Source organism: Notolepis coatsorum, assembly GCF_963971535.1.
Source record: "Notolepis coatsorum genome assembly, chromosome: 4".
Lineage (NCBI taxonomy): Eukaryota > Metazoa > Chordata > Actinopteri > Aulopiformes > Paralepididae > Notolepis > Notolepis coatsorum.
The window spans coordinates 192,918,471-192,934,871 of NC_140168.1; the positions used below are offsets into that span (position 1 = coordinate 192,918,471).

Genomic DNA, 16,401 nt, shown 5'->3' on the forward strand with positions numbered 1-16,401 from the left:
CAGTGTGTTCACATATTAACAGGTTTACCTGTTCAACTGGCCGTATTAAGGGTAAGGTAGGAGGGGCGTTCCCCCCGGTTCCCTGGGGACTTCCTCACCCTCCTCTCAGACATGTTGTTTACAATATATTGTGTCACTGTGTGGTGGGATACGATGTAACCCTTGGCTTGATTGCTGGGGTTGTGCTAAAACTGCTTGAGGAACTGTATTTTCCTAAAAGAAAAGATTGTTTGGTCACTTTTCGTGTGTGCTTGGCAAGGCCTGTGGCCGATACTAATCGAGAATTGTGTATTCTCTCATTATGAAAAACGGCGTTCCTCTGTAGAGTGTATTGCCATTTTTTGTGGTGGTAAAGGGTTGTGTGTATCTTGTAATCTACACCTGGGTTGGGTTGGCCACAGAAGCACATGTGTAAGTCTTGTAACGGGGCTCTTAAGGGGGCCCTCTCTATTCTGTGTTTTTTCCTTAGTAAAAATCAGATAGCAGGTTAGCACATGAGCTGTGTGAAGCTGTTAGACACTTCATGTAGCTGACTATGACTGTGTCATACTCTTTTTTGTCATTACATCGTATCATGGGTGAGGGGTCGTAAAGGGGTGAACTGGTAATCCTTTCCTCCCCTTTTCTGATTGGTCAGGGGTTAAAACCTCCTGTCCTTCAAGGTTCCTGTCACGTTGCTGTTCGGCACGTTACAGGGTAAGAGGGGGGGGGGGGGAGTTTCCTGGTCCCACGCCCTGGAATATTGGGCGTGTGCACCGCAGGAATTCCCCCGCCATAGAGTACGTCACTGTGCGCGTATCTGTTGTTAAGACTTCCGTGTGCTGTTCAGGTCCATATGATGGATCTGTTTCAGCGAGTGGTCAGGGCTCCTCCTCACGAAGCTCCTACTCGGGCCGTCTGTGAGTTAGGACTCTCCTTCCATGTGAGGGAGCCTCCTCAGAGTGCAGAGCCTCCTCCTCAGATTGTCAAGGTGAGTAGAACTTCAAAAAGGAGTTCTGCTCTATTGTGTGTGTATTCTATTCAATTCGATTATTGAGTGTGTATGGGCTCAGTGCCTCCTCTTCGGAGAGCCCTAAAACCAAAATGTTACATGGCTCAATGTTGCAATATATTCTTTTCAATCTATACAGCTTGTGTGGGAAGTCTCTCTGGGGATTTCCTCCTCCTCCCTATGGATGGTGGGATGTAAAAATGTAAAAAAAAATTACCCTCAGCCTGCATCACGAGGGATTCATGTCAGTCTGTGTTCTTTCTTTTTTGAATAAAAAGAGGAAGGTACATGAAGCACGACGGCTCCGTGTCGTTCTCCCAGGCGACTTGGAAGAACAATGTTTGGTGTCTTGCTAGACTATCCATTGATGTGTTTGGGTCTCGACGCATACATAGTGCTGGCTCGGTGTGTTTCTGTTACAGGATCACACAGGGGCTAAGTGCGCCTTGGTTGCGTGTTAAAACAGCGTTTTTATAGGGCAACTGGGATGGGGTTTTGTCTCTTCCGAGCGCCAGTTTACTAGGTTGTCTCGATGAATTCTCGTTCATATCTGGGGGATGTTAACGGAATAGATCTGAACATAGGTAGAAGGGTCTCACGCCCTTGGGGTGGGCCACTGAGCACGGTCTAAATGAGGACTGTCTGGGTGGCGCCCTCTTTTCATGTTTTAGATCGACACGCATACCTACCCCTTCTCCTGGAGTGGGCATGTCGGCGTGGTTAGGACACGGGACTGGTCTGGTCACGCTGGTCCAGGTCAGTTAACCCGTTGTCCGCCGGGGATGCAGATCTGCTGTTCTGGTACCCCGAGGGACTTGTGCTTTTTTCGGGGGGGAAAATGCCAGGTCGGTCCGGGTGTCACAGGGTTAGGCGCTATGGAGACCCTTGTTGGGTACATATTGTACTCTGCACTTTCGTAATGGCTTACGGCCATGCCAACCTGCACACGCCCGATCTCGTCCGATCTCCGCCGCTACGCAGGTGTGGTCCTGGTTAGTATTTGGTTGGGAGACCGCCTGGGAATACCAAGTGCGGTGTGCTTGGGGCTGGTTCTCCATTCTTTTCGCTCCTCTCTCACGCGTGGCGAAGAGGGAGCTGTTGGGGTGGTCTTGGACCTCCTCTGGCAACCCTGTGCTTCCCGTGCCCGGTCCGAAGTAATGTTTCGTCGACCCGTAGGCCTGGAATAACCCTTTTTTGAAAACTGAAACACTTGTACTGCGGTATAGCCAGTTATGCCCGCAGGTGTGTTTTGGAGTTTTTTCTTGAGGGGTTATAGGAACAATCACCGCATAGGGTAACGACAAGGTGGTTGATTCCCTGGTGTGTTGGAGCAGTGTCAACTCCCGGGTTACCCGGTTGAGTGTGCCCCTGCACGTTCATGACGTCTGCCAATCATGTCAGCCTTCTCTGCCTCAACCCCTCTGGGTGGGTTTTTTTTAATGGAGGCTTGGTCATGCAACAACGCCAGCATACGCCCCTTCCGCCGGGGGGGGCTGTTCTCAGCTAACTCCTTTGGCGCCTGTCTCGTCCGCAGTGCTCCAGGCTCAGGTTACAGCCTGTTGCCTGGTTTCCCCGGTGCGCTGCCTGCTTCCGTTGGTTAACCTTTTTTGTGTGCTTACGGCCATGCTGACTGCCTGTTCTGCAGGGTCAGTGTACCAGGCGGTGTGCTATTGGGGGGAAAGGGCCCGCTCTTGGAGGGGCCTTATCCGAATACGCTGGCGATGTGGGGGGCGGTGTCACTAAGTGACCGCCTGGTGGGGTCTTGATGCCTGGCGTCATTGACCTCTCCGGGCCCCCGTTTTCCAGGGGATCCAGTCCCTTCAGTGGGTCTGGGTCTTCCTTCGCGCTCCGCTGCTACGGCCTTGCCACGGGGTTGGGTTTGTTCTTGACCCCGTGATTCTGGGGGCAGTAACGGGGTTGTTCCTTCCGTTCGTTCCCGGGTGGCATGCGGGTTGTGCGTGTGTGTAGTCGTGGGGTCAGGCCACGGTCTGCTCACCCTGTGTGTTGAGTTGCTTGAGTGCCTCTTCGCACGGTCGGATCCGTCGCCCTCCCGTGATCCTCCAATAGGGGGGGTGCCCTCCATTAGGGGGGGTCGGGGGGGCTCGGTCCTCCCCGATCTGATGGTTGTGGGGGGCCTCAGCGGGGTACATTTGGCTCTCGCTCGGCCTCCCTTGTGCAGTAGTGACGCCGAGCAGAGCCATACGATACAGAACGTTAGGTTATGGCTATAACCAAGTTCTGTGAGTATTGGTGACGCTCGGCGTCAGACTCCACTGCGGCCCTTGATCTCGCCTTGTGGTGAAAGCTTGGGAAGGAGGCGAGTGTGTGGCCCCACCCCTGCTTATGTAGGTAAGCTGATGGGGGTGTGGCCAGACGGATGTTGGGATGTAAAGGTGCATTGTGGAATTTTTTATTCAGTGCGCGTGCATGAGCGAGGTACAGTGCAGTAGTGACGCCGAGCGTCACCAATACTCACAGAACTTGGTTATAGCCATAACCTAACGTTTTTCACATTAGGATCTAACATCCTAACAGGCCACCTTGTTTATGGTTTGATTCAGTTTTAAATAGACAATAATAAAAAGAGTAAGATAGAATAGACAGAGTAAAATAGTGCACATAAAGACATAAAATCCCAGTTTTTTACAGTGCAATAAAATAGTTCTGGACGACAGTTTAAAGTAGTCTTTACCTTCTCTGTTTGGTATCCACAGTTTAAAACTTGACAGTCTTCCCTCCTGTTTGATACCCACGTTGACCATTCAAACCTCCCAGTCAGGGCAAACCTCAGGGCACAGTTCCCTCTCTCAGTGCGCAGTTCTAGGCCTGGGTCCTACACACTTTTAAAGCCTGACAGTCTTTCTTGTTTGATACCCACACAGTTTAATACCTGACAGTTTTGAACCTGTAATAGACAGAGAAAAATCGTACAGTGCAATAAAATAGTAGAATAGAGTAGATAGTAAAATGATGCAACAGTGCAGTGCAATAAAATAGACTTTTACTAAATAGCTCTTAACACTTTTAGTTTCTTTACAAAGTTCAGTTCTAAATGACCTTATAGAAGTAGTCAATAGTTACATGCCTATACTGTACCCGTACAGACACTCCCACCTGAGAGCTGCTTGTACACTAATTCCTTGTCTCCACTAGCGAGCGTATAGCCGTGCTGTGGCCTGTATGGCGCATAGTGAGCGTCTCCGTTGTCTTTTGGCCCTCATTTATCAATGGTGCGTACGCACAGATATATGCGTAACCCGTGCGTACGATCATTTCTAAGCAAAGTGTGGGACTTATCAATTTGAACGTGTGCTTGACTTTGTGCGTATATTTACGCACATCTCCGACCGTGCGTACCTGGCGCCCGGTGGTAGAATATGAAGACTGCAGCCTGCAACGCGGAAATAAGCTTCCGTGCATTAGTTTCAACACTGGCACGTGTTCTGTATGAACCGTAATTCATTATTGTTCATTGTAAAATAGCGACAGTAGTGTAATTATAATGGGCTCACGCTCGAACAAGAGGTTGGCCTGCTTGTTTGGCACGTGGGGCAGACGCAGAACACCCACCTCCAAACGCGATTAAATATTGTTTAAAATAAAAAGCTAAATAGTAAATACTATTATTTTGTGTCTCATATTTCCAAATAAGATTGGTCACAACGAAATGCTTTCTACTTCAATTTGTTGGTTAGAATAGATGACCTCCGTTGAAACTTCACTGAGACTAAAAGACAGTCTATTTGTGAGCTCCCGCACAGACGTGATAATAATAATAATAATAATAACAATAATAACTTCATTTTATATAGCGTCTTTCAAGAGACCCAAGGTCGCTTTACATAGGGGGGAAAAATAACAAAGTAACAAACATAGTGGACAGACACAACATATAAATATGATGATGTGATTCAAGTTCACGTTTTTATTGATCACATAGGCAGGCTATACATAGGCTATATGGCACGGTCCATCGTGATATTGGAGATGGATCGATCAATACTGTTACTGTCTGTTACGACCCTGGCTCAAAGGCCCGCAACCTATGTGCAAACCAACACCAAAACCCGTGCTCAAACTCAAAATGCTACTCTATCAAGGAATTACTGGTGTAAACTAAAGTACAAGGATAGAAGACCGTGATAGCTATCTGTTACCCAACACTCCTCTCACCACAGAACCTGCATGTGTGTTACCAGGGCTGGTTTTAAAGCTGCCAGCAGGTAGCCAATCAGCAGCAATTAGCTAATTGGCAGCCCTCACCTGCCTGCCCCGTGACACAGGAGTGATCAGGCCTGCATGCACAGTGACACAGGAGTGATCAGGCTCCTAGTACATAACACTGTCTGTACCATACATGTAGCTGTCAAAACTCCATCACAAATGCAGTTATGTGAATAGAAAGGTTCTTGTATATGTTCTCGTATTATTGTTTATATAGGCAATACCGACATCAAAATAGATTGTATGCCTCTACAAATCATATGCAGGTAGAAAATTTACCGAAAATCCGTCGCGATTTGGAATGAAATTGACGGAGAACTTTAATCCCTGGGTATTAATCGAACGAAACGAAGAAAAAGCAGTCATATTCCAGCATGGTTATTAATGACACCAATGGCAGACAGTGGTTAACGGTCTTTAGTGTTTGCGCTGCCCTGAGGCAGCAATGGTCTTTAGGAAGTGAATAGATGTCTGTCAGCCTGTCGCGTATTTCTCCCAGGCGTTCGGTCGGCTTAGTCCACTTTTCCACGTTTCATGGGGGTGTTCATTACCATATATGGTTAATTATGGGCGGTGCTATATGCAAATACGTAAAACCGTGCACGAGCGCGGAGCGTAGGACAAGTGGCATTTATCAACACGAGTGTGCTTAGAACCTGTGTACGCACGTGTGATAAATCCAGATTTTTCTGTACGTACACACATTCTAAATTCTGTGCTTAAGAACGAAAATAGAACACTTTCTAAGAATTGTTGATAAATGAGGACCGTGGTCATTTATCAATGCTGCGTACGCACAGAAATGTGCGTAAACCAATGCGTACGATCATTTCGAAGCAAAGTGTGGGATTTATCAACACGGCAGTACTTGCATGTGTGCGTACGACCTGTACTACGCACGTTTGATAAATCCGGATTTGTCTGTGCATAGAGACATTCTAAATTCCGTGCGTATGAGAGAAAATAGAACACTTTCTATTCATTGTTGATAAATGAGGGCCCTGGACCCCGGCTGAGACAGCCACCTTTCACAACCTGGCCATACCCGGCTGATACTGTTGTATCGTCATGGTTTAGCTTGTGTACCACAGTTGGTGGTGTGCATTTTGAAAGGTTGCCTAGCAACCAGAGAGTTTACAAGAAAAGCAATGGAGACGCACCCAGAGAGTTTACAAGAAAAGCAATGGAGACGCAAACCATACCATACAAAACCTGGCCATGGCTACTAGTCCCAGCCTGGCGGAACATTAGCTAATGGAGACAAGGCGTGATATATCCTAGACTACTGTCTACTCACCTCACATAACCTCACTGTGTTCCCAGGGTGGAGAGGAATGTAAAATGCTGTGATCAATTAAGAGTTTTACCAACACTTACTTGACCTGCTAAATTGACTGGTTGAATGGTACAACTAGTCAAGTCAAGTCAAGTAATTTATTTATAGAGCACATTTAAAAGCTCGAGAGCCAACCAAAGTGATGTACAGTACAGTCAAAGCATAAAATCAATGTCCTATAAAATACACAAATACAAAAAGGCACAACAGGACAGGACAGTACATTAAAAAAATAGGACAAGCGGATAGGGGAGCACAAAGTACAGTATAGCACACCAGGGACAGAGGAGCACAAGAAGAGATACAAGAGGGAGGGGGCAGGATAAAATTGCATGGGAGTGTGTGGGTTAGGGTGTGGGAGAATTGGGATTAATCGAAGGCTAGGGAATAAAAGTGGGGTTTTAAACGGGCCTTAAATGTCTCCAGCATAGAGGCAGATCGAATCTCCAGGGGAAGCTGGTTCCATAGTTTTGGGGCTACGGCCTTGAAGGAGCGATCACCTCTCTTTTTTAGTCTGGTGCGGGGGGGGGGGGGGGGGTACCAGCCGAGCCTGGTTGGAGGATCTTAGTGACCTGGGTGCTGCGTAGGGGGTGATGACCTCGGCACCCGATAGTGCCTTGAAGGTGAGGAGGAGGATTTTGAAATCTATTCTAAGTGGGACTGGGAGCCAGTGTAGGGAGGCTAAGACTAGTGTGATGTGCTCTCTCTTTCTGGTGCCGGTAAGGAAACTAGCTGCAGAGTGCTGGACCATTTTGAGGTGGGACATGGCTGCCTGACTGATGCCGGTGTAGAGGGCATTGCAGTAGTCAAGGCGTGATGTGATGAATGCATTGACTACTGTTTCCAGGTCGACGGGTGAAAGGATTGTTTTTATTTTACTTGCGGAGTTGGAAGAAGCATAACTTGACTACGGCATTTACCTGCCGGTCGAATTTGAGCTCTGGGTCAAAGATTACACCCAGGCTCTTGACGTGGGGTTTGAGGTGGGTGGAGAGTTGTCCTAGGCCGCTCAAGTAGGATGCGAACCAGTTTAGGGCAGACCCCCCAATACCTAGCCTGTGTTCGAGACGATCGACCAGGGTGGAATGGTCGACCGTGTCGAACGCGGCAGAGAGGTCCAGGAGGAGGAGCATGGCACAGCTACCTGAGTCGATGGTGAGAAGCAGGTCATTGTACATTTTTACTAGCGCTGTCTCAGTGCTGTGTCCTGCCCTGAAACCTGACTGGAATTTGTGTAGGAGGTTGTTGTGATGTAGGAAGGGGAGGAGCTGTGCCAGGACAGCCTTTTCTAAAATCTTAGATAGCAAGGGTAGTTTGGATATGAGCCTGTAATTATTGAAAAGAGCAGGGTCTAGGTTAGGTTTTTTTAGGAGGGGCTCAACCATGGCGTGCTTAAGGGAGGAGGGAACAGAGCCAGATTCCAGAGAGCTGTTTATGATAGACAAAATACTGGGGCCTACTATGTCCATGGACTCTTTTAGAAGATGGGTAGGGAGGGCATCAAGGGGGGATGTGACAGTCCGCATGCCTGCCACCAGCTCTCTGAGATTGGTTAGAGAGATGGGTTGGAAGTTGTTCAAAAGAGCTGGGCAGGAGGGGTGGGAGGGAGGGGGAAGTGGGCAGGAGGGCTGGGCAGGAGGGGGGGCCGGGCAGGGGGGCTGGGTAGGAGGGGGGGTGGAGGAGGACGATGAGATGGCTACTCTGATGGTTTCCACCTTCCCAATGAAGAAGTTTAGGAATTCTTCACATTTGGAGGGGGAGGCATCAGGGCAGGGGGCGGGAGGAGGGGAGGTGAAAGACTTAATGGTCGAAAAAAGGACTCTGGGATTGTGAAAACTTTTGGCAATTATTTCTGAGAAGTGCCTTTCTCTCGCCACCTTAACTGCCTCTTGATACTGTTTGAGGTGATGTTTAAGGATCTCATAGTGGATCTGCAGTTTATTGTGTTTCCACCTGCGCTCGGCCTGTCTGCACTGTCTCCTTAAAGCTCTGGTGTTCTCATCAAGCCAGGGCTGAGATCTAGATCTTTTGAGTTTAAGGGGGGCGACAGAGTCGAGTATGGAGGAGCATGAGGAATTGAACATTGAGATAAGGATCTCAGTGCTGTGCTGGGCAGGAGAGGCCTCAATACTGCAGGTGTTAGGGGCAGCTATATAGGCATCACGGAACCTAATGGCAGTGGAGGGGTTAATGTGGCGAGAGGACAATAGCTTTGGAAATGGGGACAAAACACAGAGCATCAAAAGAGATCAGTGAATGGTCTGAAAGGACTGGGTCATCTATTTCCATGTTGTCGATGGAAAAACCTGCTGTTAAAACTAAACTACATTCTTATATACTGGCATGGGGAGGTAGTTACACATACTGTACAAACACTTCCACCTGAAAGATTCCCTGTAGAACCACCTCTCTACCCTCTAGACGACCTCTAACAACCTCTAACGACCTCTAACGACCGTGGTCACCTCCGTGTAAGAATACTTAAAGAATACTCACACCTGCTTTGTTTTGTATTACCTCATATACCTTTTGTATTTCCCTTAGATTAGATTACATTACATTACATTCAAATGTATTATCATTATACAGCACAAGTACAGTACAACGAAAAGAAGTTTGGCATCCAACCAGAGTGCAAATGTAACAGTAAAGTGCAATAGTAACATACAATGTACATGTGATTAAACTGGGTGACAAAATATATAAATTAGTACTACTGAGTAATAGTGCTAATCAGATGTATGTACAGAGTTGTAGTATAATATGTACAGTGATACACTGATACAGGTATAAAGACACTATGGTAGTAAATCGTACTGGCCAGAGTAGTAACTTACTTGATTGGTTCATATCCTGGCTGGCTCCTTCCCCCTCTCAGGATCGAGTTCGAGGACTTCTGTTGCTACTTCACGGACGTGGTGATGTGCCGGCTGGTGGAGAGGGCTCTGCTGTGGCCCAGCTCTGACTGGAGGGAGGTATGCTGCACCGGGGAGTGGTCTCTGGCCCCCCCCACCACCACCCCCACCCCCAGGGCCCCGCCTTCCACCGTGCTCCCCAGCCTCCGTGCGCCAGACCTGGCAAAGAACGCTGCTAAGCCTGGAAGGGCCCAGCAGAGAGGGGACAAGAAGGAGGCCCGACTTGGGGAGAGACAGAGGGAGGGAGGGAGAGGAAGAGGAGGAGGAGGATCAGGGGGCGACAAGGTCGTTGCATCGAAGGAGGAGAAAGTAAAGGAGGAGGATGGGAGGGAGAGTGGAGAGCTGGAGGGAGGATGGGAGGCGCAGATGGACAAGAGGAGTCGATGCGGGGGGTGCATCAACCACCGAGACACCTTCCTACACAACCCCCAGGTGAGCCACCTCTGACGTGGACACCTCTGACGCCCAGGAATGTCTATTCATATATAGATACTGTAACTGAGGGGTACAATTCCCTGACTGTATTACTAGATATGATACTTACTACCACTACCTTTGTACTTAATATTCGGCCACCCAGTACACGGCATAAATATATTATCATGAACACTCTCACGTAGATGAAACGGATCCAACACAAATGTACGAATTAGAAACAGGTCTTTATTTTCCTACACAGCGATGGTGTGTAGAATAAGCACTTAATCACTTAATTACATTTATGAATTGAAATAGTATGCACTTTTATGGCAAGGAGTATTCGTCGGTATATCAATAGATAATGTCCAATCTCTGAAGGCGCAGGTGGTAAATATACGACCTGGAATAGTTAAGGAATAACAGCAATGATACTTTAATGATTATAGGCTGGATACACTAGAGGGGGTTAATCCGGTCGCTTGTAAGCCGACAGGAGTAGGAGGGGGGGGGGGGGGGTAGAATCCAGCTGCCTCGTCCGGCCAAGGGTATCCCAGGAGAACCCACTGTAGTGCCGTTCAATGCGCCGGCGATCCTTGGACCACAGATGAAAGCAGGTGGACTCTTTGTGGGCCGGCTCTCTCCGGTCCACGGGGGAGAGATGTGGAGAGACCTCGTCTTGCAGAGCGTCTCCTCACCTTGTGTCCTCTCCAGGGGGGGGGGTTCCAACACACGGTAGTGTCGGGGGTCTTTATCCATAGAATAATCAAAGTATCCAAAGCATAATCCGTGCCTGGGAAGGCGGGCTGTCGTCGGTAGAATAATCCGGTATACAGGTCCACTCGCTCGTCGGCTCTGGGGCTCCTCGGGTGCAGCTTCACATAGGGTCAACCACCCTGGGTAAGCAGCCAGTTCTCTGCCCGAAACGATGGGGTACTGACTACGGTAGTATTCTCACCACACGAAGCACTATATATTAACAGACTATTATTAGCTTAATAGACTACGTCCAACTCGACGATATAGTGCCAAATATGACTATTCAAATATTAATATACACGATGTCTCAATACCGATGGTAGGCGAACTTGGCCTTACTCCCACACGTGGCATCGCGGGGAGGCTTTACGTCTGTGACTCTATTGGAGGGTAAGAAACTGGACTGAAAAGAAAGTCCTACTTTAGTAGCGCAGTATATATACGCACTATGAACAAATAGTCCCATTAGTGGTGCGGTAGCCAAATTCCTACGCGGAACTAGGACTTGTTCGTACATGTCGAGCGGTACGTTTGAACTGGGTCTGAGGGGTATGGCAGCCTGGCACCAAGGTCTCGACCAATAGTAGAATGGAGACTATTATGGGATGTTCAGTAGGCTAGAATGGATATTCAATGCATATTGTACAAGGAATATACAAGGGATATCAGGGAATATTAGAGAATATACAAATACAATTAAATATATATATATAAATAAATATATATATTCGGTTTAATCTGGCCCTTCACAACAGCCACCCCCTGAATAGGTCCCGGACCTAATCAGTTAAACGGAGACAGATTAATCGCGTTGTCTATTTACACATAAGGGTTTGCTGTAGGGGTCAGTCAACTTCACAAAGTCATAGGGTTGTAGGGTCATGGTCATCATCGATTGTGTCTGGGAGTCGAGGCAGTTCTATGAGCCTTGCCACGGGACGGGTGTAAGTGCGACCCTGGACGAGCACTTCAGCTGCTCGGACCTTGCCGTCGGCACCGGTGATCACTTTGCTTACGCGGCCGGCCGGCCACATAGCTCTGGGCAGTGATTGATCAATAATCGTGACGACTGTTCCTTCTGTCAAATTGTCTCTCTCCTTTACCCACTTCTGGCGGGTCTGTAGAGACGGTAGGTAGTGCAGTAGGAAACTGCTCCTGGCGTGATGTACATCCTCATCGTATTTCTTTATAATCAGCTCTGTGACCTTGTGTCGGCTGTTCAATACGATCGGGTATTTAATGTCATCCGGTAGATTGGGGGCTCTGCGTAGGCGACCACCCACTCTGATGAGGGTGTGAGCGTCGCTCTCGGGGGCCAGGTGAATTAATCTGCTGTCGGATGGGACGGGCTTTCCTCCCTGTAGACAGGCCAATTCATCGGGGAACGAGTCTCTCTGGGCTCGCTGCAGTAGAAGCAATTCTGCTTCCTCGTAGTTAGCCGCTGACATATCAGCGGGGGACTTGCACTCCGGGTGGTACCGCAGGAATGTTCTTTGTTGTGCACTCTCTATGGACGTGCAATCGTTTATGTTAGGGTCGGTGGAGGCTACGGTGCTCAATCCACAGAACACAGACTTCTTAATTTCCACCTCCTCTGGACTTGCTGCCCTCGGGATAGGCATGGGCCACTGTCCTTCCAGGAGTCTTAGGAATGCGGGGCCGTCACTGTAGACATTGCGACGGGTGAGGTCATCCAGGGGCATCCCCCGGGTGATGACGTCAGCTGGGTTCTGTTTTGTATCAACGTAGCGCCACTCTGTTTCTCCGGTTAACTCTTCGGTTAAGTCTTGAATCTCGGTGACTCTGACTCCCACGAAGACTTTGTACTTGCATGAGTCCGATTTGATCCAGGCGAGTACCGTCGTGGAATCTGACCACAGGATTGTTCTAGACACCGGTATGGTGAGCTCACGTTGGATGAGCGTGGCTAGGTGCGCTCCGGCTAGGGCTGCGCAGAGCTCTAGACGTGGGATAGATTGTTGCTTGCGTGGGGCTATTCTCGAGCGGGCGAGGACAAATGCTGTGTAGATCTCTCCCCCTTGGTCTTGGGCCCGCAAGTAGGCTACTGATCCGTATGCGACCTCTGAGGCGTCACTGAAGACGTGTAAGTCCATTTTACATGTCTCTGGCCTCACCGTGGGTGGGAAGTAGCTTCGGCGCATATTAACGCCTGGGAGTGAGTGGAGCTCCATCTCCCACTCTCTCCAGGTGGATGCAAGGTGTGCGGGAATGGGGTCGTCCCAGCCCTGGTCCTTGTCCCACAATGCTCGTACAATCATTTTTGCCCTGGTGGTGTACGGTAGAATACATCCTAGCGGGTCATATTGTCGGGCGAGTGTTGTGTACACACTCCGTCTGGTGGTCGGCGCCGCCGCCGGCCTTCCCTGCTCCGTAGTCAGGGGCTTGTGTCTGTAGTGAAGCGAATCTGTTTTGAATCGCCACACCAATCCCAGGGTCATCTCCTGGGCTTCTCCCGGGATTGTAGCCATCCAGGTCTTGCTGCTGGCTGCCTTGTCCTCGGAGGAGAGGCTGCGCAGTACTTGCGGATCGCTGCTGGCCCACTGCCTGAGATCAAAGCCGCCTTTGATCAATGAGGCGCGGAGTTTAATCAGGAGAGCCTCGGCTTCTTCCTGGGTTGAAAGGCTTTGTAGACAGTTGTCTACGTAGAAGCTGTTCTTTACGCTGTGTCGGACCTCTTCGTCCGCTGCTGGGTCCTCTGCTACATGTTTCTGTAGTGCAAATGTCGCACAGCAGGGGCTGCACGTCGTTCCGAAGGGGAGGACTTCCCATTGGTAGATGGCTGGGTGCTCATCTCCTGGCTTCTCTCTCCATAGGAACCGTAACAGGGGCTTGTCCGCCTCTACTAATCTCACCTGCAGGAACATTCCTTTAATGTCCCCGCTGATGGCCACCTTTTCCTGGCGGAAGCGGAGTAGAACGCCGAGTAGGGAGGGGCCGAGTGTGGGACCGGCAGTGTTGGGACTAACGCGTTACAAAGTAACGCGTTACAGAAACGAAGTTACTTTTTGCCGCAACTAGTACTCTAACGCATTACTTTTGAAATTCAGTAACGCTACTTACGTTACTGAATGGTTCGTCACTGCGTTATTTGCGTTATATACGGCGTAGATTGATAGCGAGCGGTAGTGATTATTATTATCCTCATCCCCACCCGCGTAGAATGATACGAGGCGAGTCTGGCCACTGGCCAATCAGAAGTGCGAAAACCAGATGCGGCTACGGAAAGAAATAGACCCTCTCTATTGTAAACAAAACAAACGCTCGCTATGTGAATCCACATAAAAAGAACGCAGTAACAAACTAACAAACCATTTAGCAACTACTTGGAGAGATAATTAATATACAACATGGAAACGAGATAAAGAACATGTTTGAGGCGCTGCTGGAGTCGACTAACGTAACGTTACTACATCTCGACCACCGCAGACTTTGGTGAGTGCAACTGAAACTCAAGTTGATCAACGGATTTTGACTGTACGAAATCTGCCAGGGAATCTCATAATACTAATCAAACAATATAAATAGTCCTTTCATGCACAATTGATATCCTAACTATTCTAACGTTGCAATGCTTTGATTGATATCTTAAACAACGTTGCAACTTGCAAGATGGTGAATGAATGAATGAATGAACACTTTATTTAACAGATTGCAGAATGGGTACAATACAGTACGGCTCAATACATACAATTGTTAAGGGGATGCAGACCTGAGAAAGACGTTTGTCTTGTTTCCATCAGGGTCCCCCATTTTCAATTCATATAGACATTTATGACATACATGACATTTATGGCATAGGGACATATAGGTATTTAGTACTGATACATTTGTGACATAAACGGTATTCAAATATACAGTACTGTTACCCGTAGGGCGTTCCACATTGTTGTGGCATAATTGCGAAACGTGTTTAGTCCCTTGTTTGAGCCGAATCTGGGTTTTACATGATTTGTGGAGCTCCCTCTGGTGTAGTGGTTGTGGTATTCACTGACCTTTGGGAAGTATTTTGACATGTACATGGGTACCCCGGTCGTATAGTGTATCTTGTAGACCAGGCCCATTGCAAGTTGCTGTACTCTGTCGTCTACTCTAAGCCATCCTAGGTTGTCAAAGTGGGCAGGGGTGAGGTGGGTTCAGGTCAAGTAGTAGTCTGACCAGTTTGTTTTGTGATGTTTGTAATTTTGTTTTAAGCGCCTTTGAGGTGCTTTGGTACCATGAGGTGCAAGCATAGTCGTAGTATGAATGAATGAATGAATGAAAACTTTATTAACAGATTGCAGAATGGGTACAGTACAGTACAGCAGTACAGTTCAAGTACCCTTGAATTATAATGGTTATAATGAAACGCTCCGGCGACATCAAGGCTGTTCCTTCAACCGCCGCACTTCTTATTATATTGACTCGGGACAACATTTGTTTGTGTCAGATTTGTGTTTGTATCTAGACCACATTGCTTAGCAGAGTTCGGTGATGTGAATGGAAACCGTCAAGTTGATCAACCGATTTTGAATACTATCTGGGGCATGGGACTCGGGAGCAATCTTTTTTTTTTATTTATTTTTTTAAATAACTAAATAGTTACTTTTCACAGTAACTCATTACTTTTGGGTGTAAGTAACTAGTACAGTAACGAAGTTACTTTGAAATGAAGTAACTAGTAAAGTAACTGAGTTACTATTTTTCAGTAACTAGCACAACACTGGGGACCGGGCAGTAACTCTTTATTCAGATTTTGGGATCCGATCTGGTAGCTGCAGTTAAATACTATGCGGTCTTTACCGTTGTGATGGACCTTGTGGTGGGGCACGTACCACGATTCAGTGGTCTGGTCAGCCTCTTTAATGTCCATCTTTGTGACGTGTCCCGCTGTGATGAGCTTCTCAATCTCAGCGCGGTATACACTCTCTTGGGCGGGGTTCTTGGCTAAGCGCCGCTCCGTGTTCAGCAGGTACCGTTCTATGGCGTCTGTCTTGGCGTGGAAAGTAGGCATTCCTTCTCGCCGCAGGAGTGGCGTGGCGTATCTCAACACGCCGTTGACCGGGACTCTCTTGGTCCCTGTCTCGAGGAGGTGAATGGCGTAAATGTCATCTTTAGAGCGAATGTCTTTCTTTCCATTCTTAAAGGGCATTTGTTCCAAGCTCCATAGCCGCTCTACGTGTTGCAGGAGTGCGGTTTCTCCCTCTGTGACTCGGGAGTGGAGACATCTAGTGGCTGTACTTCGGTTGAGAGATTTGGCGAGCGGGCCTTGGAGAGTCCATCCCAAACGGGTCTCGACTGCTGCAGGACAGCCTCGGGGTCCGGTATGAACCCGGTCTATCGGGACAATGAGGTCTGCATGGTCGGAGCCTATCAACAGGGTCGGCATAGCATTGTCTATGAGCGGGATCGGTAACTTGCGCAGATGTGCATATTTCTCCATCAGCTTGGCGACGGGGTATGTGTACCGCGACAGTCCTATTTCTTGGCTGGTGAAAGCGTCTGCAATCTGGTACCGTCGCTCAGGCTGGCCGCTTGCTGCGATAGAGAATGAGACATTCTCGCCCTTTATCGTCTTCAAATCTCGTCTTATTGTCCGAATTGTCATTTGGGTTTCGCTTCCCCGCAGCCCTAGCTGGGCCGCAGCGGAGGCGAGCAGCAGGGTCTTCTCTGACCCGTCATCGAGGACGGCGTAAGTGTCCAGGACTTTATTCTGGTAGCTTAGTGTCACACGCACTACTTTTAGGAGTACTCGGGCTCCA

At 48.5% G+C, this 16,401-nt stretch overlaps 1 protein-coding gene across 1 annotated transcript in view; it reads left to right on the forward strand.

Annotated features, from left to right (window-relative positions):
- Positions 1–16,401, forward strand: part of LOC311226366 (calpain-5) — a gene marked incomplete at its 3' end in the record, with an annotated part of 219,655 nt that overhangs the window by 88,998 nt on the left and 114,256 nt on the right. Inside the window, 1 exon segment of the mRNA XM_084311795.1 lies at positions 9,430–9,898. Coding sequence (XP_084167921.1) covers positions 9,430–9,898 — 469 coding nt within the window.